We start from the raw sequence: 27240 nt of genomic DNA, 5'->3' as shown, positions 1-27240 counted from the left end.
GCTGAGCCTGGGAGCTGCATCCTTCCATGATAGGGGCCATCTCCCCGGACTGTCCATCCTGAGCCCAGAGCTCACAGCACACCCAGCTGCAGTGCTGCCTCGTCCCCTCGCTGCATCCCATCCATGGCTCCACATTCATCCGCTGCTGAGCTCCAGCAGGGATTGCTTTCCTTCCCATGCTCTGTGCTTGGCGGCAGCAGGAGCAGTGCTGCCATTCACATGGGGCCTTTCAGTGCACACTTGAGTCCTCTCCCAGGACATTTTTAGCATCATAGAATATAACTTGCCCAAATGGAGCTGGGGGAACCCCATCAACCTGATGGAACCCCGTTCCATGGGCACACTGAGCCCGACCTGACAGCCAGGACAATGGCAAGGGGTGGGAGGGACTGAAGCTGCAGGGGAACGAGGACTGGGGATGGGGGGAGGCCTGGACAGACACAACTGGGGTAGAAGGGTGCAATGGGCAAGAGCGGTGTTGGGGTGGGAGCTGGGCAGCGAGGCGTGGGGGTGGGAACTGAGTGCTGCTAGTGACAGAGGGATGAAGGAAATGAGCTGAGAGTGGAGGAAACCGGAACTGCACATTGCAGTCTGACTTCTGCAAGTGCCTGGCCGTGAGTCAAGCAGAAAGGAGAAGACACAGCCCTGAAGGACAGGCACAGAGCGTGTTCTGCAGGAGGGCTGCCTGGGGTAGAAGAGCAGCCGGTGGGGCCATGCGGCTGCTGCTGCTGCTGCTCTGCTGCGCGGCTCTGTGCCACCCCGGCTGGGCGGTGCGGGGACCCGGCACTGTGAAGGGGTACATCGGGGGGTCCCTCTCGGTGTCCTGCTCCTACCAGGAGGGGTATGAAATGAAGCCGAAATTCTGGTGCTACCCTGGGACAGTTAGAAGCTGCTCACATGACATCGTCATCACCTCGGAGAAGGAGCCCGGGGCGAAGCAGGGCCGGACCTCCATCTGGGACAACCGCACACAGCGGGTGTTCACTGTGACCATGAAGGACCTGACTGCGAGGGATCACGGCACCTACCGCTGTGGGGTGCGAACAGACCTATTGCGGTGGGATGTCACCGACACGGTGCGGGTCATTGTGTCCTCAGGTCAGTGCTTGCCCGTTCCCTGCCTGGCACCAGCGCTTTTGCCCCCAAGCCCACAGCCACCACGTCGGGGGCCGGGGCAGGGCTGTGAGATGAGATGGGAATGGGGTGCAGAGGTGGGAGGGTCGGGCGCTGCTCAGTTTGCTGCTTGTTTTTGCAGGCCCCAAATCGACGGCTGACGCTGTGCTCCCTCCTACCACCCCATGGCCGCTGCCAGCGGGGACGGACGCTCCGACTGAGACTCCAGAGCCAGGGACAGACACGGCTCCGGGGACAGACACCGCTCCGGGGACAGACACGGCTCCGGGGACAGACACCGCTCCGGACCGCCGCGGCGCGCTGCCCCTGTTCCCACTGCTGGCGGGGCTGCAGGTGCTGGCGCTGCTGGCCATGAATGCGGCCGTGCTGTGGCTGAACTCGCGGAACGGCTGTACCCGGCCGCGCCCCGCAGCCTGAAGCTTCTCTCCGGCCCCTCTCCCGGCTCCGTGCTTCCCTCCGGCAGCCGCACGGGGGTGCAGGGGGCGGAAGGAGCCGTGGGACCCGAGTTCCGCCCGCCCGACGGGAGCGGCATCGGGGACGGCGGCACGAAGAGCTCCGCTGCTCCTCAGCCCCGGTGGGGCCATGCGGCTGCTGCTGCTGCTGCTCTGCTGCGCGGCTCTGTGCCACCCCGGCTGGGCGGTGCGGGGACCCGGCACTGTGGAGGGGTACATCGGGGGGTCCCTCTCGGTGTCCTGCTCCTACCAGGAGGGGTATGAAATGAAGCCGAAATTCTGGTGCTACCCTGGGACAGTTAGAAGCTGCTCACATGACATCGTCATCACCTCGGAGAAGGAGCCCGGGGTGAAGCAGGGCCGGACCTCCATCTGGGACAACCGCACACAGCGGGTGTTCACTGTGACCATGAAGGACCTGACTGCGAGGGATCACGGCACCTACCGCTGTGGGGTGCGAACAGACCTATTGCGGTGGGATGTCACTGACACGGTGCGGGTCATTGTGTCCTCAGGTCAGTGCTCGTGGGTCTGATGTTCCCTCCGTGCCCAAGAAGTGCCAGGAGCAGGGCTGTGGGATGCAGCCACTGGGAGGAGGTGGGCACCCAACATGGAGCTGCCCTGGGATGTGTCACCAGGCTGTGCAGGCTGCCACCATGATAGGGATCTCAGTACAGTCCTTTTTGTTGCCCCAGCTTCAGCTGCCCCCCTCTCTGCAGGGCATCACCCTGCTCTCATGCTCTGTTTCCACTCTGCTCTGATCCTGCTACCTCTCCCTGTGCTCCCCTGGCCCATATGTTGTGCCACCATGGAGTCCCTCACTCCCATTCCCACCAAGGAGCACCAGACCCCCAGATCAGGGCCATACAGGTACCACTGCTGGGGTGTGTGTATGTGTGCTGGGGGGGCTTAGAGCCTCACCCCTGGGGCTGTGCACTGTGTGGAGGGGACTCCGAGTCCCCTGGAGTGACACTGAGTGCATCACCTCCTACCCTCCCAGCCTGCAGCATTTACCATGGAGGCAGGCAGATGTGCTGAGTGCTTCCTATTCTTTCACAGGTCCTAAATCCAAACCCTCAGCATCGCCCTCCGCATGGACTGTTCCCCCTGACCCCATTTCGGGCCCCACGTGGACATCTCCCCAGCAGGAAACTGCAAAGCAGACTGCACGCCCCACTTCCCCTGAAGACCTCAGTGAAGAGCAGTGAGTACCACCCGTGGCCCGCACTGCCTGGCAGGCTCAGACCTCCTGCCTTTGCCTTCAGAAGGCGGCCTTGTGTCCTGTCAGACAGCTGCTCTGCACAGACAGCAATCTGGGACCTGGCAGAGCCACACCTGCCTGCTGGTGTTGAGCAGCAGGAAGAGGCAGCACGTCATGGCTGTGTGAGAAGAGAGCTTGGGCTGCACCGCAGATCCCATTTCCTTCCCCATATCTTGATGTTCGCTTGTGGAAAGCCACTCATGCGCTCAGCTGGGTCACACATGGCCTCGCAGGGGCTGTCCAAGGGCAGGATGGCAGCAGCAGAGCTTCCCCTCTCCTCTGTGTCTCGGAGGTGATGCAAGACGTGGGGAAGGCTGAGGTTCCCGTCAGTGTGCACATGGGTGATCCCCTTCTCTAAACCAGTCCCCTTGACAGTGACTGTGCCTTGTTACTGCTGGCAGCAAAGCAGGTCACCAAACAGTGCATCCAAACCAGAGCAGAACTAGTGGCAATAAAGGGTTCTTAAAACACTGGCGGTGCTGCAGCTTTCAGAACGCTGTCCCATTTGCTGCTGCTCCTTGCAGGCCGAGGACCACCTGCCTGCTTCCCTTGCTTTCCAGGCAAGCCCCTGGCCCACAGACATGACCAAGTTGAGCAAAGCGAGCAAAGTGAGCAGGAGCAGCTGCCACCCATGCCCATGTGTCTGCTCTGCAGTGGTTGCTGCTGGCTTTGCTGCTGAGCAGAGATGAGAGAACAGAAACTCTTTCTTCTTGCAGGTTGGACGTAGTCACGGGCATCCTCATCCCGTGCATCGCAGTGGTTCTGTTTTTCCTTGCACTTGCAGCTGCCGTTTTGGTAATTCTGTCCTGGAAGAGGAAGAAGGGTAAGTGAAGCTGCCACCTCTGCCTTTCTCTGTCTTGTGGTAGATTTGATGCAGATTTTGGTGCCGGGACGGGGAGGGGCAGTGAGGCTGCCAGCTTTCTGGTGGGTCTGCATTTGTTGCAGAGCTGCTTTGGGTCAGGCGCCCTGCGTTTCTTCCTGCTCTGTGGCGAAGTTGGCCACAGCAGCACAGGGTTTCACACGCTGCTGTCCCTCTGCTTCCCCTTTTGTCTGACCATGATTGCCTCTCACGCAGCCCTCGCAGGAGCACCCATCGAGATGGGCAGCACTCGTGGCACAGCCAACGCGGTAAGGAAAACAGCACGGGGCCCGGGGAGCTGTGCGGGAAGGGGGAAGTGCTGCACTCTTTGCTCCTGCCACCATCCCAGCTCTGATCACTGAGGGCAGTGGGATGGGAGGTGCTGGGAACACACCCCGACTCTTCTCGGTTGGTTGCAGGAAGTGCTGCAATATGCAGATATCAGCCATGCGGGTGAGGAGCAGAGCCATCTGTACAGCAACATCGGGGCTGCCCCTGTATCCCCACAAGCAGCCACCGAATATTCGGAGGTCAAGAAGCCCGGCCAGGTGGGAAAGCACGAGGCGGCAGCAGGCAGAAACCCCACCTGGGGGCTGTAATGGGGGGACCCGGTGTGGGGCAGGGCCGGGTTGGGTGGGCGAGTTACAGGTGGATGATAACTGCAGGTAACGAGGGTGCCCTCGTGCTCTCCGGTCCTGCAGCTGCTACTGGGCGCTTGAAAGGGATGGAAGAGGCTCCAGCAGTGTGGATGTTCCATGGAGAAACCATGCCAACAGTTCTTTTTTATATCTTTTCCTTCTTTTCCCAGAATTTGGAAGGGAATACAGAGACCCTTAATACCCAGGTGAGCAGAATCCCTCTGGAGGAGCAGGAGCAGCTCTACACCAACGTGGTTCCCAGGCGGCAGCGTGCAGCACAGTGAGGATGGGGAGCCAGCACTGCTGTCTGCTGGGCCGACGGTGGCAGGAGCTGCTTTGGACGCTGAGACCCACTCGGGGGCATCAGGACAGTGCTTTGGGCAGCCAGGAACCGGCTGCATGACAGAGCTGCTGCTCTCGTAGGCTCCGGTGCTTCTTTGGAAAAGCCCAAGACAGGAAGAGGTTGAGCAAGAGGGGATAACATCACCCCCTGCGTTCAGAGACCTCGTGCCCAACGTGGCAACCGTGCCGGGAGCAAAAAATAGGCCCTGCTTTTGGGTGTCCCGGGCTGGGGGCGCAGCTGGCAGAGATGCTCCCACCCGTCCTGCGCAGCCGCTGGGAAACGGCTCCTCGCATCCCCGCCCTCCCCCACGTCAGTCCGCGCTGCCTCCGTGCCCCGCAGCCCCGCCGGGAGCGCATCGCGATGGGCCGTGGCTCAGCCCCCGCTCCCCCGTCCCACCGCAGCCCATCACGTACTCCTGGGCACCCTCTTGATGCATCGTCCGCCGTAAAACACCGCTCCTTTCTCAAAGCAGCCGATACTTTGGTGAACCCGTTGGGTAATTCCGGGCAGCCGCGTCCCGTTGCGCCGTGTCTGGGGGTCGTTTTCCCAGGAAGGGCTGCTGCCGGGGGGAACGCGCGCAGCCCCCGCACACACGCACAAGCACGCGCACGGCCTGCTGCACGCGTGCATGCGCATGAGCACGCGCAGCGCGCACGGGCACCCTCAGCAGCGCGCACACGGAAGGGAAGCGCCGCACGCGCACAGACTCCCGCTCCCCGGCGGCGCATACGCACGCGCTCCAGCACAGGCACGCGCTCTGCCCCGCGCGCGCGCTTCCCCTGCCCCTCGCGCCCGCGCGCCGTGCTCGCGCCTTTGGCCCCGCCCACCCCCGGCCGCGCGTGCGCGCCGCAGCCCGCCCCGTGGCGGCGGAGCGGCCGTGACGATGGTGGCGAGCGCGCGGGTGCGGAAGCTGGCCCGGCGGTACCGGCTGGCCGTGGCCACGGCCCTCGCCATCCTCCTGCTGCAGGGGCTCGTCCTCTGGAGCTCCGCCGGCCTCGACGAGGAGGGCCCGGCCGAGGTGCGGCGCGGGGGGGGCGGCGAACGGGCAGGGCCGGGCCTGGGGCGGGGGGTGGGCTGAGGGGGACCGGGGCTGCGGCTGCCGATGGGGTCGGAGGGCTCCGCTCGGGGCGCGGCTGCCCGGGAGGGGGGGGGGGCGCTGTGGGCCGCGGCCCGGGGGTCGTTTGGGGCCGTGTGGGGCTCCGGACCCTGCAGGGGGCCGCGGGGCGGTGGGTCCGCGCGGTGCGGGGAGGGGCGACGCGGGGGCTGAGCGGAGCGCGGCGGTTCGGCGCTCCCGGGGCTGCAGCGCGGGGTGCCCGGGTGAGGCAGCGGGGCGGGCGCTGCCCGCGGCTCCGTGCCGTTCTCGTGCCAAAATACGCCGCTGGGGCCGCGGGTTTGGCCTCCCGTACGTACGGGGAAGCTGAGGCAGGGGCTGTGGGCACGGCCCGGCCCGCGGGGTCACCGCTTCCACCGCCCGACGGAGCTCTTCACCTCTGGGCCGTTCATCGCGTTGCGTTGATTTGTTCAGAGCCGCTCACGCTGTGCCCGGGCCCGGCCCGCTGCAGGGGGTGAGCAGCAGCGACAGCTCCGTACCACTGAGCACACAGGGAAGGGAAGGGAAAGGAAAGGAAGGGAAAGGAAAGGAAAGGAGCTCCTCGTCTCTGCTCCATGGCCGCCTCCCTGGCTGCTGGACGTGGCCCTGCGGTTGTGGGAGTTTTCATGGACCAGAAACTTCTCCCCAGGGGCAAAAAGGAATGGAGCAGCCACTTGCAAGGAAGCAGCAGGAAGGTCCGTAGGGCGGTCACGCAGCCAGCAGGTCAATCGCCAGCCCCAGGGTTGGGTGAGGCAGCAGTGAGTCAAAAACCCGGAGCTGCATGTGCAAGGAGAGGGGACCCAGAGTTACCTTTGGTTTGAAGGTGCTGGGAGTATGCGAGCTGTGGCAGCCAGGTGTGACTGACAGCCCTGCCCTCTTCCTCTGACCTTGGCTGGAGCACTTCACTAATCCCAGCTTCCCTTTCCCTCTGCACCACCCTACGCTGCTCCTCTGTCTGCTGTTATCACTTGGGCGGGCAGTTCTTGGTGCCGTTGTCAACAGCTCTGCCTGCCTTTACTCCTGCCCTGTCAGCCTCCTAGTTGGTCCTGTTTTCCTTGTGCCTCTCCTAGCACCGAGCTGGGCACTGACGGGGCACCATGAGCCCCCTCATCCATACAGGGGACAATTCACCATCACCAGTATTACAGCTCTTAGGACTGGAATGGAGAAGCCTCTCTGGAGAATGCAAGAAGCATCCTGAACTTTACTGACAGCTCAAACCCATCAGCAAGCTGGGAAAAGTCCCATTAACTGTTACTTTTAGAAAGACAACAAAGCTCTTTGCTTCTGTGCTCTCCTGTAGTTTCTGATTTCAGCCAGACCTGGAGGAGCCGCCGTTCCCTGGGGTGTTTCTGGTAGACATGAAGGCAGGAGAACTCTCCCTGGAGAACCTGACCTTGCAGGCTTGGATGGATCTGGGAAACTCTGGGATCTAATTGCTTGAGTAAATGGCGCCTTCCCACTAATGGACACTGCTCTACCCTGGCTCATTCCCACCGCACACCAACTGTGACTTGCAGGACTGAGCACAAGGGAGCTGCAAGTCTGCCATGCACCATGCAGCGTCAGGGGTGAGGCGAGCTCGCCTTCCCCTTCAGAGCAGTGCTGTGGCTGATGGTTACCCTGCATGCCCTGTGCCCGCATTGGCAACTCAGGTGTTCCCAAAAAAGGGCTGCTCTGGCTGCTGTTGGCTGTACTCTTCCTTTATGGTGTATCAATCTCCATTTGCCCAGGTCAACACTGAATTTTGTGTTACTGCAGCAGCGATTGTCATGTTGCGACTTCTTCATCCAGGAAGCCAGATGGCCTTGTTCCACCAGGATCAGCCACCCCCATCCCTGTGTAGGCCGACAGCTTGGAGAGAAAGGTCTGGTCTGTGTTTGGTTCTTTGGGACCTGCTGTGTTTGTTCACAACCTGCACAGACAGCACATCCACTGCAGGCAGCACCAGCACGGTGGGCGCTCAGGTGGGACTCACGGGCGCCCCAACCCACATGGAGCGGAGCCTCTGACCGTCACAGCAGCACTGCGGGCTCCTGAGCAGCACACGGGCAGCTCGGTGGCTCATTGCACAGCACAGGTTTGAGCACACAAACCACAAAGTGTCTTTGTGGGTGGAGGTGAGGAGCTGTCACTGGGGAGAAGTGTTGCAGCCCAATCATGTCTTCGTGCCCTCACCTCCCTCCTGTCCTCGCTGCAGGCAGCAGCCCCTCTCTGCTGCTGGAGTGTTGCTGTCATCCGTGTGCTGAAGCCTCCAGAGAAGCTTCCTACAAAACATCTTTTCTTCCAGCTTTGCTGAGATTTCTTGGGTTTTGTTTTTTTTTCCCCCAGCCAGCTTGTCTTTAGGAGCTGTGATTGAGTCCATTTGAATCATGAGTTTAAGGACCTGCTGCTGGCTGAACTAACAGCAGCTGAGCGTCACATTCCCCCGCTGACTTCAGAACATTTTGGCATGTTTTTCCTGATGAGAGCTGGTATTTGACATGCACCAGGGTCCGTCAAGCCCAGGTGGAATGTTGCAGGACACCAGATGTCATTAACTCTGCTCCTCTCTCATCACTGGTTTTTGACGTGTATTTGGGCCCTCTGAAGCATCCAGGACCTGGAGGCCCAGATGGATGCATCCTCTCTGTCCTGCAAAAAAGGGAAGAGATGCTTGGGAGGACTTGGCATCTGTGCTGCAGAGGCTCTGGCAATGCAAGGGCTGTGCTCTCAGGCTCACCTACTGCTTTCTAAAAGAAGTCCTGGGGTAGTCAGTCCCTGTGCCCTTCCTTTCCCAGCAGTATGGGCTCCGTGTACAGGAGCAGGGGAAGCAGGAGGGATGGGATGTGGGAATGGGCCATGGGAATGCGGCATCCTGGTGCCACTCTGGAGGAAAGGTGCCATGGGGACAATGGCCACAGCACCCTGCGTTTGGGACATGGTGCTTTAGTCACCGGGCGGCAGGCAGCGTGAAGCCAGCCCTGCTCCGGGGAGATGGAGTCTAGGTGCCTGGCCAACGGCCCCATGGCACCATGCGGATCCTGATGGAGGCAGTGAGGATGGAGGATGGAGGAAGAGACCACTGGCAGGTGGCTGGAGTCATCCATGTGTGCTGGGAGGAGGGACAGGCAGCTGCTGGCTCTCACAGGAGCTCTGCCAAAAAGTCCTGTGCACAAGCCCTAAATACAGCAGAGCAACGTGGCTGGAGCTGTTCTGTGCCTGGCTGGGTGGAGGGATCGCTCTGCTGTGGTGCAGTAATTAGAAGCCATTCAGTTTGTTAGCTGGCAGCTCCAGAAAGGCTGGTGATGTTTCTGAGGAATTCCTTCCCCAGCAGCTGAGTTCCTTCCAGGGGACACATGGGGTTCTGTGCGTGGGCAGTGTGCTGGCATGGCCACGGGGTCTTCTTGTGAGGCTGGGCTGAGTCTGTGGAAGAAACTCTTTGCTCATCAGTCACTTCCTGACTCCCTGCTTCTGTGACATGAAAACAGGTCCATAGCTCTCCAAACAGATGGGCCTGTGCAGTGCTAATGAGCTGCTCACCACCTGTCTGGGGCTGGCTGTGACACCTGGCAGTGGGCTCACCTGGGACCAGGGATGCCAGCCCTGCCAGAACCAAGCAGCCCTGTGGCCCCTTCCTGCATAGCTGAGGATTGCAGGCTATGGGGAGACCATTCGGCACAGGGAGCTCAGGGACACCATGCTGGCTCTGCCTGTTGGCTGCTCACACAGGCTGGCTGGAGCAGGCAGGTCTTGCCAGATGCTTTCCAGACTTTGCACAGTGTGATTTCTCCTGGCTATGACCTTCCTAGCAGCTATGTCCACAGGGAGGCTTGTGCAGCAAATTAACTTGGTGTCACCATCTCTGTGAGCATCTGTGCATCCTCAGAAGATGTTGCTGCCCCAGAGAAGCTCCCAGCAGGTCTCGCTGCCTGTGGTGGCACCTGGTTGGTGCCATGCTGGTGGCTGTGCCAGCCAAAGCCCTTCCCAGCTGTGGGCAGCCCTGGCCATGCCCCTGGTGCTCAGCTCTGCAGTCTGGTGCCCGAGTTTGCTTCTCCCAAAGGTTTTGAATGGGACCACTGTGGGCAGAGTAACCCATGAGGCTCATGAATCTGATGGCATCTGTCATGCCAAGCACACGGGCAGCTCCGCTCCTTGGCCCTGCAGCTGCCTCCCTCATTGCTACCATCCAAACTTCTGTGTGTCCAGCAACAACTCTCTGCTCTCCCCAAGGCTAACTCATTTCTGCTAATCAGCCAGCCTGGCAGAGGTAATGAAGTGCAATTAACTGCTCCCTCTGCACACACTTGGCTCCGTGGGAAGGTTTGTTAAAGGGATTTCCAGAGAAGCTGGCGGTCACTGCATCCGCTCCAGCCGAGTGCTGGAAGCCAGGATGTGGGGAAGGGAGCACAACAGGTTCTTTCCTTACACTTTCAGTCCCAATAAGCACAGTTGCCTCGTGTCTCTCATTCCATCCCTTGGGCTTCAAAGCCAGCTTGGGCTCACAGTGTGATTGTGACAGTGAGGAGCTGGTCTGTTTGCTACCTGGCAAAGTCAGCACCACCAGCTAGGGGAGCCCTGTGCTTGTCCTCACTGCTCTGTGCCTACAGAGGACCCTGAAGTGTGGCAGGAAGGCACAGGGGACCTTGGAGCAGTGTCCTGGTTGTGTGTCTCGGGTGCTGCAGTCATAGGGGCTGCAGACCAGTCTCTCTCTTGCTGGCATGTAGAGGCTTGGGGGCTGTCCCTGTGAGGGAGCAAAGCACCATGCAGGGAGGTGCTGTGGGGCTGGAGTTGGGGTTTTGGTTGGGAGAGTGGAGTGAAGGCCTGGTTTGCTGCTGGAACACCTGGCATGCTGCAGCACTGAGCTGTTGTACACGAAGCTAATTATTCTGCTGGGGGCAGGAGGGTCAGATCGCTGCTCTGGGCTTCCTCTGCTCAGCCCTGAGGACGCACTGCAGTGAGAGGTCCCCGTGCCTCCCTTGCTTGTTGTGACACCGGCAGCCAGCACTGCTGTGCCTCAGCGTGTCCTGAGGATGCAGAGAAGGGTGTTGGTTGTTGGGCTCCAGTGGGACGCAGGCGTTGAGTGCTGGGAACAAGGATGCTCTGAGCACATCGGCAGCGGGCCTGAATTAATGCTGTGTCCTTCTCTGCATCCACCTGGAACAGGAGCGGCAGAAGAAAGCCAGGCTGCCCGAAAACGGCGATGGCTCCAAGGACTCAGACAGCTCTGCCGGGCGCCGGGGCAGCGCAAGCCGGAAGCACGGGAGGTGGCGGGGACGGCTGGACAGCCCCGGGGCTCTGGTGTCAAAGGTGGTGAGAGCCGTGACAGCGCGACACAGAGCAGGACGGCGGCTGCCGGCTGCACCGGACGCCTCCAGCCGGAGGAACCTGACGGAGCCGCGCGGGGACGCCCAGCTGGCCGTCTTCCAGCAGGGTGACACGGGCAGCGTGGAGGGGGCTCCGCAGCCCACCGAGAACAGCTTCACCCCCAAGTGTGAGATCACGGGCAAAGATGCCCTCTCGGCTCTGGCCAGAGCCAGCAGCAAGCAGTGCCAACAGGAAATCGCCAACGTGGTGTGTCTGCACCGGGCCGGCAGCCTCATGCCTCAGTCTGTGCCTCGCCACTGCCCGCTCTCCGGTAAGTCCTGCTCACGTGCCCTGCCTGCCTGCGGGCATCTGGAGCGTCCTGGGGAGACGTGTGGGCCGCCTTCGTGCAGCCAGACTGTCCCACCTGGCCCGAAGCTGCCTCAACCTGTCACCGATTCCCAGATTTCCGCTGCCTCTGTAATACAATCGAAGCTGTGCCAGCCTCCCTTAGCTGGGCTGTTCATCTTAACCAGCAGCAGTTTTAGAGACTGGAGCCAGGTGCAGCTGCACCTTCTGTTTTGAATAGCCAGAGGAGGTGTAGTGGAAATGTTAAGTCAGGGCTCAAGACAGTGACGGAGCACCTGGTGGGAAAGCAGGGCCAGCCCAGGGGAGCTCAGCTGCATTCAATGAACCTGAGTGACCAGAAGGGCTGGAGCCAGGATCCACCCCTTCCCAGCCCTCATGCAAGGGTTGGCAGTGGAGGTGAGGGGACCTCTCAGGAGATCCCTGCCTACCTGAGGCCTTCCTGAGGTAGGCAGCTTCTTTCTCTTATTTCTGTGCCCGCTGCTGTTGTGTTTGAGCAAATCCTCACTTGCTGCGACCTGGGATCTTGCTGCTCTGCTGTCATTGCTGCACTTTCCATCACATTTAAGGAGGGCACCCCTCCTTTCCAAACATGTCCCTGTCAGTGTAACACAAGGGACTGCTCATATGTGGTAGGGCAGTGGCTGTGCTGTCTGGAGCCAAAGCTGGCAGGTGGCCGACAGCCCTCGCTTCTTCGTGCAGGGAAGGTCAGCCCTGTGATCCAATGGGACGAGAGCCGGCTGCAGCAGGTGCCCCCCAGCAATCCTGTGCGCATCGCCTACATGCTGGTGGTGCACGGCAGGGCCATTCGCCAGCTGAAGCGGCTCATCAAGGCTGTGTATCACCAGCAGCACTTCTTCTACATCCATGTCGACAAGGTATGTGAAGGGCGGAGGGAAGAAGGGAGAGGATGTGCTAATGGTGTCTGGATTCATCGCCTAAGCAGTCCATAGAGGTGAGGGTGCAGACAGGTGCTAAATGGAGATGAGGCATCTCCTGTACTGGAAGAAGTGGCTGGGTGGGCTTTGTCATCACTGTGACCCTCCCACAGCTGTCTCTGCCTCCTCAGAAGTAGTAGAATCTGTCACCCTTGCCCGGAGCAGGGTGGTCGCAGCCCTTGGGGCCACAGGCAGCAAGCAGTCTGTGCTCACCTTCCCCTCAGTGCCACTTCCTTTCATGTGGGCAGCAGGGAGATTGTACTCCAGCCCAGAAGGTACAGTGCTCACACCCTGCTCCTCTGCTCCATTATTTCTGTGCGCTGGCAACAGCCAAGAAACAGCCTAAAGGCATGGCTAGTGCCAAAACGCTGTCCATTCCATAGATCACAAGTTCCCAGGGAGATGTCAGTTTGCCTGGTGGAAGGAAAAGGTCAGCTGGATCAGGCAGGCAATTCTATCCTGGTTCCCTACTTTTTGTTTCAGCAATATAAATGAAAGGGGCTGCTGTGCCCTGGGCAGGCAGCAGATCATGGCATTGCTGCTGCTGCTGCTTGGAGAACCCTTCAGAGGTGGGCTGCCCAGCCTGCCGGCAGGGTTGGGCTCCGGGAGCATGAGGGGATGCTGGCAGCAGGTGGAGTCTGGCTGCCCTTTCCAGAGTTTCCAGTCCAACCCCTGAGAGCAGCAGCATGAAGTTTAGCTGTGATGTGGACTGGGGCACCACAGAGCTGCAGGGTCTGACTCTTGATACTGCTCAGGAAGGCAGATGGGGGAGTGGGGAGGGCAGAAGGGCATAGACAGAGCAGGGCTGGTGGTGAGGAGGGCAGGGCCCTGGGAAGAGGAGTGCTCGCTGACCGTGAGCTTTGTCCCCTGCAGCGCTCCAACTACCTCCATCGTGAGGCAGTGGAGCTGGCCCAGCACTACCCCAACATCCGCGTGACACCCTGGCGCATGGTGACCATCTGGGGAGGTGCCAGCCTGCTGAAGATGTACCTGCGTAGCATGAAGGACCTGCTGGAGCTGACCGAGTGGCCCTGGGACTTCTTCATCAACTTGAGTGCCACCGATTACCCCACGAGGTGGGGACCTTGCTGGGTCAGGGAGGATGATGGAGGGGTTCAGGCTGCGCGGTTCCCCAGCAGCCTTGGGAGTAACATTGCTGGGAGGAGCACAGAGCTCAAGGAAGAAGAGGTTAGAGATTGCACCCACGTGCTGGTGATGATGCTTCAGGGCAAGGCTGGTCCCATCTCTGTGGAGGAGCCCAGCCAGTACCTCAGAGGCCACATTTTCCCATTGCTTGGGTGTTGCAGGAGAACGTGCATGTGAACACATGTGAAGACATGAGCGTGCACCACCCCTGCACACCTCAACAGGCCAGACAGCAGAGGGGCTGTGTCTGCCCAGCAACCGGATAAGGGACTGAGTCAGCACCTACCACACAGCCTGAGGCTCCTTGTGTCTGATAGCTGTTGCAGCCTGAGTGTTTACTGGGCTGCTTTATCCCACTAACACTTTCTAATTTACCTGCCAGGACCAACGAGGAGCTGGTGATGTTCCTGTCCAAATACCGAGATAAGAACTTCCTGAAGTCTCACGGCCGAGACAATGCCAGGTAATCCCAGTTAAAGACAAGGGGAGGAGCAGGAAAGTGGGGAGATGCGAGGGGGAAAAAACAAAACTGATGGGCAGGGGGTTGTTCTGGCTGTAGCTGCCAGAGCCGAGCAGCCAGCTCTCTCACGGGTGCTAATCCGCTGGTTTTGCGCTGCAAGAGATGCGCCCCGTGTCCTGGCAAAGTGGGTGCCGTCCCTAACGCCTCGTGGTCGTCCCTCTGCCCAGGTTTATCAAGAAGCAGGGTCTGGACCGGCTGTTCCACGAGTGCGACTCCCACATGTGGAGGTTGGGTGAGCGCCACATCCCCGAGGGCATCGTGGTGGACGGCGGCTCCGACTGGTTCTCGCTGACCCGCAGCTTCGTGCAGTACGTGGTGTATGCGGACGACCAGCTGGTGTCCCAGCTGCGGCAGTTCTACACCTACACGCTGCTGCCAGCCGAGGTGAGTGCTGCTGGGCTGCAGGCAGGGGAGCTCAGAGCTGCCTTTGCTGTGAGAACTGTGTTCTTCTCTCAGCCTTATTCCTTCGCCCCAAGAAACAAAAACATGGTGCTGGCTTTGGTGGGACTTCCTTTCCGTTGTTCTGAGCAATGCCCCACTCCATCGCTTCGCCACGTAGCTGGGAAGGGCACTGCAGGTTCTGCTCTTGCAGTTTTGTGACTGCTGGTAGGAAAGGTGGGGAGAGGAGCAGACTTGCCAAGGGTTGTGTTTGTATCCAGCCCTGTGCTTTGGGTCCTGACACTTCTGGGCTGGATAAGGAGAGATGTGCACGAATGAGCCCATCTGCGATGGGTTGCCCTGTGCTGTGAGCTATCCAGGCCTTCCTTTTCTTCTGTGAGTGAGGGGTAGGGGGCTCCGTTAACCACCCACCCTCCATCCCTACTGGGTCTCCTGTCCCTTCTTTGCTATACAGTCCTTCTTCCACACGGTCCTGGAGAACAGCCACGCCTGCGAGACGCTGGTCGATAACAACCTCCGAGTGACCAACTGGAACCGGAAGCTGGGCTGTAAGTGCCAATATAAACACATAGTCGACTGGTGCGGGTGCTCCCCAAATGACTTCAAACCCCAGGACTTCCTCCGGCTACAGGTGAAAAAGATCCTCCTTTCTGCCCCTGCTCTTTCCCCTCCTCCCTGTCTCTGTGCCCGGCTCTCCTCTGAGCTGCCCTGCAGATACACCCCTGGGTGCACTGCCAGCTGCTCTGCATGAGCCTCACCCCGGCCCAGGAGGGACAGGAGCAGGATTGGCTCTCCAGCCCCTGTGGGGCTCAGCACAGATGCGTCTAAGCGCTCTGCTGGCGGGGTGATGCTGACTGTCCTGCCCAGCAGCCAGGCTTCTGCTCGCAATGCTGCTCCTTTTCCCAGACATCCTTTCCTATTTCCCTGCTCTTTCTTTGTAGACCTATTACTTGGGGCAAATATCTGTTCTTTAAAACCTGTGAAAAAAGTGCTGTCGTCTTTGGCAGGACAAAATGCCTTGTGTCATCCTCCTGTGCTCTCAGTAAGCTGAGATGTAAACTGAACAGTGGAGGTCTGGGAGATCCCTGTCCCTCGGCAGGATTTTCTAGTGAGGGGCTGCAGTACTACGTGGTGCACAGTGCTGATCCTGCAAGCTGTGCCACATGGCCACAGCTCTGCAGGGGCTTTGGAGGGCGGGAGCCCTTCTGAGCAGAGATTGCAGATAAGGAGTGAATGACACATGGGTGCTTCTGAGCATGTAGAGGGGAAGGCAGTGGGAGAGATAGGAAGCCATCTGCATTACCAGTAACCGTACTTTTTGCTCCCACTGATCCTGCCACAGAGGATCCCACACACAGTCTGTGCTTTGCTGCTCTTTAGCCTTTGCCATCCGATGGGGCAGGATGGATCCCAGCATGCTTCTTCTCGCTCTGCCCCACACGCAGCCGCCCTGCTGAGGTGGGAGGGCGGAGGGGAAGCCACCATTGCTGTTAGAAATGACTGTGTTGTTCCAGCAACTCTCCAGACCCACCTTCTTTGCCCGCAAGTTTGAGTCAACGGTGAATCAGGAGGTGCTGGAGATCCTGGACACCCACCTGTACGGCAGCTACCCCCCCAACACGCCCGCCCTGAAGGCGTACTGGGAGAACGTCTACGACCGCGTCGATGGGCTCAGCGGCCTCAGTGATGTCACCCTCACCTTCTACACGGGCTTCTCCAGGCTGGGGCTCCGCAAAGCCGCGTCTGTGGGGGCACCAAAGGAGGAGAAGCTCTGCAGGTGGGGCATTGACCGTGCCTTGGTCCAGGCTCTGAGGGGCGGCTGCACGTCGTGCTGGGAGGATGCTGATGCTCAGTTGTGCAACCTCTGTCTTTCTCCAGATTTGAGCCCCGAGGTTTCCCATCCAGTGTTCACTTGTATTTCTATGACGACCGTTTCCAGGGCTACCTGGTGATGCAGGAAGTGCAGAACTCAGCAACTGGCCGGGCAGAGTCCCTGGAGGTGTGGATGATGCCCCAAGGAGCTCTGAAGCTGGCAGGTCATGGAGGACAGGCAAACCGGTTACAGAACCTTGAGGTATGGGAAAAGTTTCCCTCAAAACTCCTGCTTTCCTCTTGAGCTTTTCTACACCATGCTGCCCTTCTTTCTCTCTAAGCCTGCACACTGAGCGAGGCAGAGGGACACAGTGCTATTGTCATGGCTGAGAATGAACTTCTGTCCAGGAATTTGGCTTCAGTTTGGAGCTGAACAGTGGAGAAAAGGCTTTGAAGGGATCTTTCGGGGGGAGTTGAGGCAGCTGATGCCAACACGTCTGGCTGCAGAGGGCATCACATGCAGCTGGATTGGCACCGATGTGGTGCAGGCAGACAGGAGAGCAGTGCAGGGTGGGCGTGCATTGCTTTGGGCCCCAAAGCTCATTCCCTCCCCAGTTTGGGATGGTGAAGCATAAATCACGAGCTGGTAGCATCTGTTTGCCTGGTGTCCCACTGTCTCGTGCCTCTTGTCCCTGCAGGTGGGCACAGAGTGGGACCCCAAGGAAAGGCTCTTCCGCAATTTTGGAGGCTTGATGGGGCCTTTTGATGAGCCAGTGGCCATGCAGAAGTGGTCGCGAGGCCCCAACCTGACAGCCACAGTGGTGTGGATCGACCCCGCGTACGTTATTGCTGCCTCCTATGACATCACGGTGGATGCTGAGACAGAATTCACCCAGTACAAACCGCCCCTGAACCGGCCTCTGCGCCCCGGCACCTGGACCATCCGCCTGCTCCAGTTCTGGGAGCCCCTGGGGGAGAACCAATTCTTGGTGGTGCCGCAGACCTTCAACCGCAGGCAGCCTCTCAGGAAAGGTGAGGATGCTCTGGAGAGGCTGAGGTCTTTCTGTGGGCAGTCTGATGTGCTTCCCCCTGGTGCTAGCCTCCAGCCTGCAGCCCGTGATGCTGCAGGAGCCATCCTCCTCTATCTGTGTATCCGTGTGTGCCAGACGAGGCCAATAGGCTGCTACGGGTCTGCCGGATCCATCCTCTGTCCTCCAGTTGCTTCCCTGTTCCTTGGGCTGGGGTACGGGGGCTGCAAGGGGCCAGGATGCTGAGGGTGCTGGGAGGAGGAGCGGAGTGCCGGGATCAGCAGTGGTAACGTCTGTCTCTCTCCCCGTCCTGCACAGATGACAGCAGCTGGCTGCACGGAGGCCCCCCCCGCAATGAGTACATGGAGCAGAGCTTCCAGGGCCTGGGGGGGATCCTGAACCTGCCGCACCCCGAGGAGGCAGAGGTGGCGGCGGCACGGAAAGCACAGCTGACGGGGCGGGCGCTGGACGAGTGGGCAGACAGTGCCATCAGCACCTTCTGGTCCGTGGCGGACGTCTGTATCGGCAGCGAATCCTCCTGCTCCTCCCTGGAGATCTGCAGCAAAACCTCCTGGAGCTCACTGTCCCCAGACCCCAAATCAGAACTGGGGCCCGTCAAACCCGATGGGCGGCTGAGGTAGCAGGAGCAGCCGGGGGGCGGCGTCGGGAGCGAGGGGCATCCTGCATCACTGCCCCAGGAGGGGCTCCAGAGCGCATCACCCCGTGCGATTCACACCGTAGTTACTTGAGGAAGAGAACAGAGGAAGTGCCGGGCTGAGGGGATCCTCCTGTGGGTTTCTTTTGGAGGAGGGGGAGGTCTTGCCCATCTCCCCCAGGAACGGGCACTTGCTGGCCAGGGGGAGCGTGCTGGGGTGCCCATCACCGTGGGGCCGGGAGCTGCGTGGTTCTCAATCCAGGCCTTGGTGTCCTGGGAAGGGCTGATGGAGAAGGAGGGAAGAAGGCTCAGCACCCTGCCCTGCCCAGGCTGGATCTCTGCAGGATCAGGCCCTGTGCTGTGGGCTGCTCCCCTGGGAGGCTGGCAGGGGATTCCAGGATAGGGCGATAGGGACGGACGGGCAGGAGCAGGATAGGTCAAAGCCTGCCACGTGCATGGAGCTGCTGCTGGCCCAGGGCTTGCATCTCACCCCCTCGACTCCAGCCCTTTAGTTTGTATTTTTATAAATATATATAGAAATATATATGATGCAAAGTGCAATAGGGACGAGACCCCGTGTTGGCCGGGATGTCCTCGTGTCTCCATGTCCCCTGAGACTGTAACATACCTTGTTCTCTTGGCTGTCGTGGTGCTGCAGGACAGGGTGCTGGGTTGTTTACATTTTTATTATTATTATTGTTTTGCTGTTTACCATTTCCTGCTGGGGGCTGAGGACGGACCGCATCGTGCTGCCCTCAGGGCAGCTGCCCGACTGTGCCAAACGTTTGGAGCTGCCCGCGTTTGCTGTGCGGTGGCTCAGAGGGCGGATTGAGCCCGAGAAGCCGCTGTGGGATGTTGTGGTCTCCGTCTGTGCTCCACCCACAGCTGCGGGGCGGGCGGGATGCGCCTCCTGCCAAAATGCAGTGCGATGGCAGCTGCCCCGTGCCACAGCCCGTCGGCCCTGCCCGCTCTTTTCTCCTGGGTCAGCAGAAGCTCTCAGGATCTGCTGTGCTTCCCTGGCTACAAAGCAAAGGAACGAGCGAGATCCGGCCGGCTCCATCCGCACTGTGCTGCTTCTGCTTCCCCCGCCCGAGGGAGCGGCGGCGCGCCCCGTTCCCACCCACCTCCCGGCGTGGGCACCGTCTGTACCGTTCCTCTCCGAGACCGACCCTCGCGGGACGGCTGGGTCCAGTTTGCCACCCTGAGGAGCTGCTCCGCGTGTGGAACTGCGGCTGGAGTTCGTGAGCAGCCCGAGGACGGACACTGCCTGTGCTGGGGGGGGTGGGGGGGAGCTGCTGCGGATAGGGTCGCCCGCTCAGCACCTCCTGAGCCCCGTGTCGCCTTCCCCCCCCCCGCACCCCGGGCTCTGCGGCTGCTCGCCCTCTTCCCCCACTCTGCAGCTGCCGGAGCTGCGGGTACGCGCCGGGCCGGCACCGTTCGGAGCGCCAAAATCTGTGTCGGGAGCGTTATGTAAAGTTACCTTAAATATGCAACATCTCCACAAATATATCTATATCTCTACGGTGCGGTGTGTCGGCTCTGTGCGGGCTGCGGCTGCCCCCCGGGGCTCCGTTCTGCGGGAGCGGCGCCGCTTCGTCCCGCGGGCGGTGGGCGACGCTGCCCGTTAATTACCGGCTCTCCTTCCCGGTGCCCGCGCGGAGCTCCCGCACGCGGCCGTCGGTCCCTCCCCTCGCGGCCGCTCCTTCCCTGGGCTCCGCCCGCGCGTCGCGTCGCCACGGCGACCTCCGGTCCCGCCGCCAATGGGCCCGGGGGGGCGGTGCCGCTGCCGGCGCTGTGCTGGGCCCGGCCCGGCGGGCTGCGGAGCGGAGCGGAGCGGTCCGGTTATGGCGCAGCCCGGCGAGGAGGACATGGACAGCAACGTCCTGGCCATCGTCGTCGCTGCCAGTGAGTGGCGCGGCCGGGGCTCCGCGCCGGGGACGTTTCTCCGGGGTCCCCCGCGGCGCCGGGACGGAGCCGGGAGCGTTCGGTTCCGCTCCGCTCCCCGCGCGCGGTCTGTCGAGAACCGCAGAGCCGGAGGCTCCGCGGGGCCGTGGCCGCGTCCCGTGGCAGCGCGGGGGTACGGGGCGGTGCTGAGCTGAGCTGAGCTGAGCTGAGCTGAGCTGGTCGTGGGACGCGCTTTGGAAACGGAGCCGACGTCTCTCGTTCCGGCTAAAGAAGTGTTGGGGACGCGCGGGGCTCTCGGTGTTTCTGGATCCAGCAGCGGGCGAGTCCGGCTTCCCCGCGCCGCTTCGTTCCTGCGGACCCCGCGGGCGAAGGGGCTGCGTGCTCCGCCCGCCGCTCACTGCGTCTCCTCTCCCTCTGGCAGCGGTGTCCACGTCCGTGTTCATCGTGGCGGTGCTCGTCCTGCTGCTGCTCCTGTACCGCCGGGACCCCACGTGCTGCCAGTTCCTCTGCTCGTGCCGCTTCTTCCAGAGCCCCGGGCCGTGCGTGAGTGCCCCGTGCCCTCGTGCCGGGCTCTGCCGGGGGGGTAACGCCGCGGCTCCCCTCGGCGGCCCGGGACGCGCTTTTCTCCTTCCTTCCCTTCCTTCGTTCGGCACGTGGGCGTGCGGGGCTCCGCGCTGCTCCGCTTTATGGGGAAGGGGCCCCGCCGGGAACGGTGCCGGGAAGCGGCGTGTTCGGCCGGCGCGGCCTTTGTGCGGTGCCCGGGAAAGGCGCTGCTCCGAGCGATGCGGGGACGGCAGTTCGGAAGCGCTCCGGGCACAGAGAAAAGGGCGCGGGTGCGGAAAGGCGGCTCCCCCTCTGCCCGGGCTGGGAGGGCTCCCGCAGAGCGGCGGGGCGGTGGGTGCCGCGCTGCCCCTCCGCCCCCCGCGCTGCCCCGCGGTCCGCCCGAAGCTCCGCGCCGCTTTGTGTGGCAGAAATGGGGCTGTGGGAGAGCAGGGAGCGCCCCGCGGCCCCTCACCGCGGGAGGAATCTTTGCAGGCTGTTGCTCAGCGCCTTTATAGGGAATCGCGTTGAAGTGGAGCGAAGCTGCTGAGGAACAGGACTGTAATTCCTCCTCGGAGCTGCTTGCAGTGTTGCTCTGAAATGAGTCCCCGGATAGATAAGCATTTACAAATTCCGTGACCTTAAGCGCGTGCCAGAGCTCTCGTCTGCACTCGTGGAAGAGCCGAGTGTCCGCTTTTCTGTTTTTTCCTTTTTTTATGTCATGCCGTCCCCCATGAAAGCTAATTCTGCTGAACCTGCGTGAAGCCTCCGGCGCCCGGCAGCGCTGCCAGCCGACACGGGTGCCCCGAGCAGACCCATTGCTGCCCGGCATGGCCGTGCGGGAGCTCTGGGCACGGGGGGGTTCGGGCACGGCGCACACGGGCACGGCCGGCGGCTCTTCCTCCGGAGCTGCAGCGGCGGGAGGGATTTCAGCTCACTCCTCCTCCCTGACCCCTCGTTCCAGGACTGCCAACCCCCGTACTTCAGCAGCAACCAGCGGCTGGTGGGACCCCAGTGTAGAGCGACACGGCTGGAGAGCGCTGCTGAGAATCCTGGCATGCAGGTGGTGCTGCTTTCCCTAAGGGGAGCTGGGGGGAAGGGTAGCGAGGGTCCCAATAACCCTGGAAGGAGATCTGGTTGTGGTGTCCCGGGAAGGTCTTGGGGGTTATGGAAGAGATGTCGGGCTCTGGGAAAGCCGTCTGCGTGTAAGAACTGGTGGGGAAGGCCCAGGGATGCTACAGAGGGCACCACCTTGTCCTTAAACGTATTGCTTTGATTGGGCAGATCCCCTGGAGCTTGGGATCTCGTAGAGCACGTCTGCATCGTGCACCTGCGGTGTAATTACTTCCAGGAAGGGTGTGTGGATTTCCTCTTTGAAGGGTTCAAGGAGCGGCACCCGTATATTTGAACCCGAAGCATCCCGAGCTGGCATTGGGCCGCCTGCGCCCAGCAGAGCCCCGCTGTGCTGACGTCTCTGGGTTTGCCATTTCCAGGCAGAGGAGCTGTTCTGCGTCGCGCCGCCCAGCAGTTACCAGCTGCCCTCCTGGGAGCAGCCCCGCCTGCCCAGCTATGAGAGCGTGCGGAAGAAGGATCGGCAGCGGGAGATCCATCAGATGATCGCCGAGAGGTTTGGGCTGTGGGCAGAGCCTTCCCAGGAGGTGAGCCCAGGGGTGCTCCTGGTTGGTGGGGGCGCAGGGGGAACGCTGCTCCCGTCCGTACCTGGCTCTGGCTTCAGTGCTTTGCAGTGGTTGTGGACTCTGTTCCCCGCGCTCGTTGTTCTCCGATAGCCTTTATCTCTGGGAAGGGCACACGGTGTACTCTGAGGCTCCTTTTGTGTACATCCGCACAGTTAATGATTCATCTCTCCCGGAGCGTTTGCAGAAATGCCTGTGCTGGGAGTAAGGGCAGAAGTGCTGATGGCAGAGCGGGCCCTTGTGATCATTGCTCTGCGCCAGGCCGAGCTTGGAATGTTATTTTTGGATCTGCAAGGCTTCCACGGTTCCTCGCTCCCTTCTCCCAGCAGGGCACTTCTGACAGCCCTGTGCTGTTACCTCGAAGCGCTCGTGCCTTGTTGTGAGCCGGAGGCTTTGCCTGCTGTGGTATTTGCACTCCCTCAACATAATACAGCAAAGCGAATGCATCTGCCAAGTAGGTCCGGTGGCAGCATCCCAAGAGACTCCCATTGAACAAAAAGCCCTCACTGACTGAAGCAGAACAGAAATATTTGAAACCCTTAGCAGAGCACAAGGCACTCCCTGGTTTACCTGGATTTTCAGCTTGCTGTGCTGCAATGTAATATTTGGAATAGTCAGCACTTGGCACTTTGGGTTTGTAGCTAATGATCACTTGCACTGATGTGAGAGCGCAGAGGGCACAGGGAAACAAGGCCCAGATGCACCAAGGACAAGTAATTGAACTCTTAACATTTCTTGGCCTGTGCCTGAGTGACTTGCTCAGAAGCATGCATGCTAAAGGACTTAAATTAGGAGCACCAAGCCTTGAAAACTCTACGAAGGTCCAAATTGTAGCCCGCTTTTATAGACCCCCCTACAGCCTACACGTAGCTAAAGGGAAGCGAATGGTCTTATTTCAGCAGAAGTCGATTCTTTTCTGGCTTTGCCCAGTAGTGCCCAGTCCCTGGCACGGGGCAGAGCAGGAACCTAACGTGGCATCCTGGAGGGAGCGGGTGGGATACGCTGTAACATCTCCTGTGGGTTTCTGCCCCACTGCGAGGCAAACGAGTGCCAAACTCAGCTCTTACCTTGCAGGTCGCAGTCAGCCAGCAGCCTGCTGCTCTGAGAATTTAATGTCGGGGCAGGGGGTGTTTTTGCACCCTGTGTCTGCTGTGTAAGAAGAGGTGGGGTGATCTGCTTGTTTCTGATCCTCTCTCAATAGCTGCCACCTCCCTATGAGCAGGCCCTGCGGCACCCTCCAGCTTTCTCAGGAACAGGAATCAGCTCAGAGGCCATGGACAGACGTGGTGTGCCAGACCCTTCCCAGGCCACAGTCAGCTACCAAAGTCAGCGAAACACAGCTGTGTAAGACCTCGGCCTGCCCGTGCAACATCTTCCCTCATGTCAGTGACAGAAGTGCCTGGGACTTCATTCCCATCTGCAGGGAACAGCCAAACCTCAGACCTTCACTCCTATTTCCAATCAGCTGATTGGAGGCAGGCAAGTCGGACCCAAGTGGCATGGACGTTCATCCTGGAGCATGGAAATAACCACAGAGCTACTCTGTGCGTCGTGCTCTGACTGGAGTGACCAGGGATGTCTGCTTGCTCTTCCCTTTGCCAAACACAAGGCAGTGGATCAGCAACAGACCAGCTGCTTTGCTCTGCATGAGGGGCAAAGCAAAGGTGAAGGTCTGCTCAGCCACTGGAGGCGACTGGTGGATCACTACCTCTGTGAGGCTGTGGCAGGTACTGCCAAGCATGCCAGGTATTTGACCTCTGATGGTCATGTTGTGCTACTTCATCTATTTCTTAGGATACAAAACTGTTTATCAGTGTATCAGATACCAAGTGGGAATCCTGACCTGTTAGTGACAGAATGAATCTGCATCGGAGCATCGCTGTGTGCTCACATGGCAACGTTCCTCTGCAGTTTGCAGCAGCTTTATATGAACTTCAGGTAGAGATGTGGAGAAACTTGAGGTTGAAGGGGTTGTGTCACTGGCAGTGCTGTGTGCAAATACAGACCGCTGAGATAAACTGCACAACTGGGTGTGCAGCCTGGGAAAGGACTACAGTGTGGGCAAAATGGCTGGCAGCCTCCATGGGGAATGTAAAGCAAAGGTGGAAATACATTTCTGATGCATTTTACCTTGTCTTCTTTTGCAGAGAAGACAATCTATTGATGCCACTACACTACCAATTTTGGTAACCTCTTTTCTACTGTAAAGCCAATGCTTCAAATTGTTTACAAACCTGTAGATAAAATGAGATCAGTTTGGCCATAAGGCATTCAGGCTCCTTTCTTTGAAGTAACACAAGTAATCATGGAATGACTCAGGAAAGACAAGAAGTCTTCTGGATTATGGCTCTATGAGACACCTCCAGCTGCTGAGTTTCAAATGCCATCCCAGACTTGTGCCTCTTAACAGACACTCTAAAATCAGTCATAAATTAGCATTAAGAGCACAGAATTGCCTCACATAGTTATAAACAGAATGATTCCATGCATAGGAGTTAATCAGTGAGGTGAGTGAGACATTAGCAAAAATCTAGCTTTCTGGGATGCAGAGTTAGATACAGCTGGAAAGGAATCTGTTCTCTTCTGTAATATCTTGGAGCTAAGAAACAAACATAGCAGCAGTGACTAAAAATGAGTAAAAACAGATGGAATTATTAGTAGGACAAGTACTGTCATAAAGGTGATTCTAGATAGAACTAATGCAGTGGAACAATGGAACAGGTTCTTCAGGGAAGGCAAGCTGCTAAAAAAACACAAGTAACATTCTATGAACAGTCAAGACCCTCAAGAACTCCAGTGCATTTATTGAACACACTTACAATGGCCAGCAGATGATTCCAATGCCTAAACACCAACTACATGTGCTTTGGGAGCAAAAGAGCAAAGCACAGTTAATTTCAGAGCAAGAATTTTCTTGTCCTCTGCAGACAGCAGTCCAGCTATAGTGGTCTGTCCCAGCTGCTTCCTCCGACCCATTCCTGTGTCACATGGGACACTCAGAGCATGGTGACCAACTTAAAACTTCCTACTTCTGTGGTAGGGATAACACTGATGAAGGTTTTATAAAGAATTGCACCTTTGGGTAGAGAACAGATCACCTCCCTGCTCTCGCTGCTGCGGGGTGGGGGCACATACACCTCCTTAGTGTATCTCACAATCCCATCCTCCAGGGCGTAGAGTGTCTTGTTCCGGCCCATCCCCACCTGGAAAACAGACAGGGTGGTGTTGGAAAGTAAAGGCTGGAGGTCTTTCACTACAGCAGGCCAGATCATGTCTGTGTTGTTTGATATCCCAGCTTCAATAGCATCTGCTGCTTCACGTTTTAAAGTAAAATGTGTGTGACTTACGTGAGCCCCTGGATGCCAGCGTATCAATCGCTGAGTAGCCAGAATGTTGCCTGCATGCACATATGCACCTGCAACAGAGTGGCAGAGTCAGGCTACAGAGAAATGGAGCTTCTTGAAGCCCTGAGGCTGGCAGAAGAACAAACGCTTCCAGGACTGAAAGAGCTTTCTGTGGGAATTTTCTATGGCAAAACTGAAATGCAAAAAGCATCTAAATGAAAATGCTGTTAGGAAGTAGAGGACAATTGATAAATAGTGGGAAAAAATGCAATTTTGGTCTTTGAGGCAATTGCTTCTAGAGTACAAGGCATTTTCTATTTGCTGAAGGCATATGAACAAACTCACTAATTATTAAGCACTTAGCTGCAAGAGTCTGTACTTTGGCTTCCTCTGTGTGTCATAATTCTCCCCTTTGCAAACATGTAAAATACCTAACTTAACACAGCATGGAGAGAAAGGGCACTTAAGTTATTAGGTATCCCACAGGGTACGCTCCTCCTACACTCTGCAGAGAGGCAAAGTATCAGAGTACATTTTCCATAGACAGTTTTCCCTGGCAGCTCGCAGTCCTGCTGGCGAGGAAGGCTGACTCACCGTGCCCTCCTGCTGCCACCCTGCCCGTGGGGACGCGGAGTTTCTGCTGAACCTCCTGTTTCCTTTCTCTTGGAAGAATGCCCCAACCACCTCCTACTGAAACGCCCCACGATTAACCCAGCTAGCAGGGGACAACTGCGACAAATCCCATGGATGCAAATACGGCTCAGCAGACATCTGACCTACCTTCTACTTTCTTCGCTCCGTAGCGCTTCCCAGGGCTGCGGCCACCCAAATTCTTTGAGCTGCCCCCCGATTTCTTAGAAGCACATCTGACAGCAGCCAGGCTCGTTTGTGGGACGGACAGAACTAGATTTGGAACAGGAACAACAACAAAACCAGCTGAAAAGTAGGTAAATTAAGATGCACGTTTCGGGGTTTCTTTCTTTCCCAATTTAGAGGGTATCAGTTAAAGGCTTTAAAGCTAAAGGTAAGCAAAAGCTCTGAGGAAAAGAAATTCTAAGACAAATTGTTGTTCAGCCACTCGGGACTAAATCCTCTGCAAACAGGCTGCATCTCACGGGCTGCGAAGAACAAAGCAATTAGAAAGCAACCGGGACTAATAAAGCAAAATGCGGAGCCTCCACTTCAGGGCAATATATGCACAGAATTATTATCCTGAGCATAACAGCTTTAGCACTGTGTGCAAATCCCGGAGTTACGATCAGCACAAGCCAAGGGAAAAAGGAATGCTTTGTTACTGTCCCTGACTGTCTCTGATATCACGGCGGTATTATTCGGACTACAAACTCCTTCCTTCCTTCCAACAAACAAACAGACGCTGTCTGAAAGCAGCACCCCTCGCTGTTCGGACCCGGCCTGACGCAGGCGAACGTTTTTTTCCAGCGATGCCCTTTAACCACAGAACGGCCTCAGAGAGAGCGAACTGGGAACCCCGCCGGCACAGCTTCTCACAGAACGTCCCCTGCTTCAGAGCGAGCCAGGGCCTCAAACCCGCTCCACCTCAAAGCACACCCAGCGCTGCGCGGTTACCACAGACGCCCAGCCGCCCCGCTTCGCCTCCCGGACCGCCGCTCACTCACACAGTCGCCCCCACGCCGCCATCTTCCGGCGCCGCCTCACTTCCCCTTCCGGAGCAGCGGGAGGCGATTGGTCCGAACTCACGCGTGCACACGTGCTCGGACCAATCACCTCCCGCTCAAGACGCGTGCGCTCGAGATCCGGCCAATGACCGCCCAGCGCGCCAAACGCCCCTCCCGCTCTTTTCCCTCAACGGCC

General features: G+C 59.0%; 4 protein-coding genes across 7 annotated transcripts; 3 read left to right on the top strand and 1 right to left on the bottom strand.

The window, feature by feature from the left end:
- The first annotated feature begins 625 nt into the window (after nt 1-625).
- Nucleotides 626-5163, top strand: CD300LG (CD300 molecule like family member g). 3 transcript variants are annotated; one of them, NM_001397400.1, is made up of 6 exons: nt 626-1098; nt 2646-2790; nt 3564-3670; nt 3923-3975; nt 4126-4254; nt 4515-4645. In NM_001397400.1, the coding sequence occupies exons 1-6, from the start codon at nt 714-716 to the stop codon at nt 4626-4628; spliced, it is 933 nt and encodes a 310-aa protein (NP_001384329.1). In that variant the 5' UTR covers nt 626-713; the 3' UTR covers nt 4629-4645. The 3 variants fall into 3 exon arrangements, with proteins under 3 accessions (NP_001384329.1, NP_001384330.1, XP_040505452.1); NM_001397401.1 differs by lacking the exon at nt 626-1098 and adding an exon at nt 1636-2101; XM_040649518.2 differs by lacking the exons at nt 626-1098; nt 4126-4254 and adding an exon at nt 1645-2101 and having other exon boundaries at nt 4515-5163.
- XYLT2 (xylosyltransferase 2) lies at nt 4701-19445 on the top strand. Of its 2 annotated transcripts, NM_001001785.2 has the most exons (11): nt 5538-5705; nt 10923-11394; nt 12129-12304; nt 13238-13440; nt 13893-13973; nt 14198-14414; nt 14884-15060; nt 15944-16206; nt 16308-16503; nt 16940-17273; nt 17588-19445. In NM_001001785.2, the coding sequence occupies exons 1-11, from the start codon at nt 5571-5573 to the stop codon at nt 17908-17910; spliced, it is 2577 nt and encodes an 858-aa protein (NP_001001785.2). In that variant the 5' UTR covers nt 5538-5570; the 3' UTR covers nt 17911-19445. The 2 variants fall into 2 exon arrangements, with proteins under 2 accessions (XP_024997317.1, NP_001001785.2); XM_025141549.3 differs by lacking the exon at nt 10923-11394 and having other exon boundaries at nt 4701-5705.
- Nucleotides 19446-19712: 267 nt separating this feature from the next.
- On the top strand, nt 19713-24324 carry LOC422106. The gene is made up of 5 exons (XM_429916.8): nt 19713-19829; nt 20251-20372; nt 21334-21432; nt 21863-22027; nt 23265-24324. Exons 1-5 carry the CDS (start codon nt 19769-19771, stop codon nt 23409-23411), a joined length of 594 nt encoding a protein of 197 aa, XP_429916.4. The 5' UTR covers nt 19713-19768; the 3' UTR covers nt 23412-24324.
- A 509-nt stretch (nt 24325-24833) lies between these two features.
- Nucleotides 24834-27090, bottom strand: MRPL27 (mitochondrial ribosomal protein L27). Its single transcript, XM_001232139.7, has 4 exons — nt 27045-27090; nt 26188-26310; nt 25411-25478; nt 24834-25266 (listed from the first exon to the last, which is right to left on the bottom strand). Exons 1-4 carry the CDS (start codon nt 27064-27066, stop codon nt 25060-25062), a joined length of 420 nt encoding a protein of 139 aa, XP_001232140.1. The 5' UTR covers nt 27067-27090; the 3' UTR covers nt 24834-25059.
- Between the last annotated feature and the right edge of the window lie 150 nt (nt 27091-27240).

Source organism: Gallus gallus, chromosome 18 (assembly GCF_016699485.2).
Source record: "Gallus gallus isolate bGalGal1 chromosome 18, bGalGal1.mat.broiler.GRCg7b, whole genome shotgun sequence".
Taxonomy (NCBI): domain Eukaryota; kingdom Metazoa; phylum Chordata; class Aves; order Galliformes; family Phasianidae; genus Gallus; species Gallus gallus.
This window is presented reverse-complemented; position numbering and strand designations above follow the sequence as displayed.

Excerpts from the sequence above, each read along its gene's own strand:
- CD300LG (NM_001397400.1), top strand. The coding sequence starts at position 714 with ATGCGGCTGCTGCTGCTGCTGCTCTGCTGCGCGGCTCTGTGCCACCCC. Across the intron at positions 3,671-3,922 it reads GTCCTGGAAGAGGAAGAAGG|CCCTCGCAGGAGCACCCATC; the intron begins GTAAGTGAAGCT and ends CCTCTCACGCAG. Across the intron at positions 3,976-4,125 it reads CTCGTGGCACAGCCAACGCG|GAAGTGCTGCAATATGCAGA; the intron begins GTAAGGAAAACA and ends GGTTGGTTGCAG.
- XYLT2 (XM_025141549.3), top strand. The coding sequence starts at position 4,934 with ATGCTCCCACCCGTCCTGCGCAGCCGCTGGGAAACGGCTCCTCGCATC. Across the intron at positions 5,706-12,128 it reads ACGAGGAGGGCCCGGCCGAG|GGAAGGTCAGCCCTGTGATC; the intron begins GTGCGGCGCGGG and ends TTCTTCGTGCAG. Across the intron at positions 12,305-13,237 it reads TCTACATCCATGTCGACAAG|CGCTCCAACTACCTCCATCG; the intron begins GTATGTGAAGGG and ends TGTCCCCTGCAG.
- LOC422106 (XM_429916.8), top strand. The coding sequence starts at position 19,769 with ATGGCGCAGCCCGGCGAGGAGGACATGGACAGCAACGTCCTGGCCATC. Across the intron at positions 19,830-20,250 it reads GGCCATCGTCGTCGCTGCCA|CGGTGTCCACGTCCGTGTTC; the intron begins GTGAGTGGCGCG and ends TCCCTCTGGCAG. Across the intron at positions 22,028-23,264 it reads GGGCAGAGCCTTCCCAGGAG|CTGCCACCTCCCTATGAGCA; the intron begins GTGAGCCCAGGG and ends CTCTCTCAATAG.
- MRPL27 (XM_001232139.7), bottom strand. The coding sequence starts at position 27,066 with ATGGCGGCGTGGGGGCGACTGT. Across the intron at positions 26,311-27,044 it reads GGCGGCGTGGGGGCGACTGT|TTCTGTCCGTCCCACAAACG; the intron begins GTGAGTGAGCGG and ends TTCCAAATCTAG. Across the intron at positions 25,267-25,410 it reads GCTGGCATCCAGGGGCTCAC|GTGGGGATGGGCCGGAACAA; the intron begins GTAAGTCACACA and ends TCTGTTTTCCAG.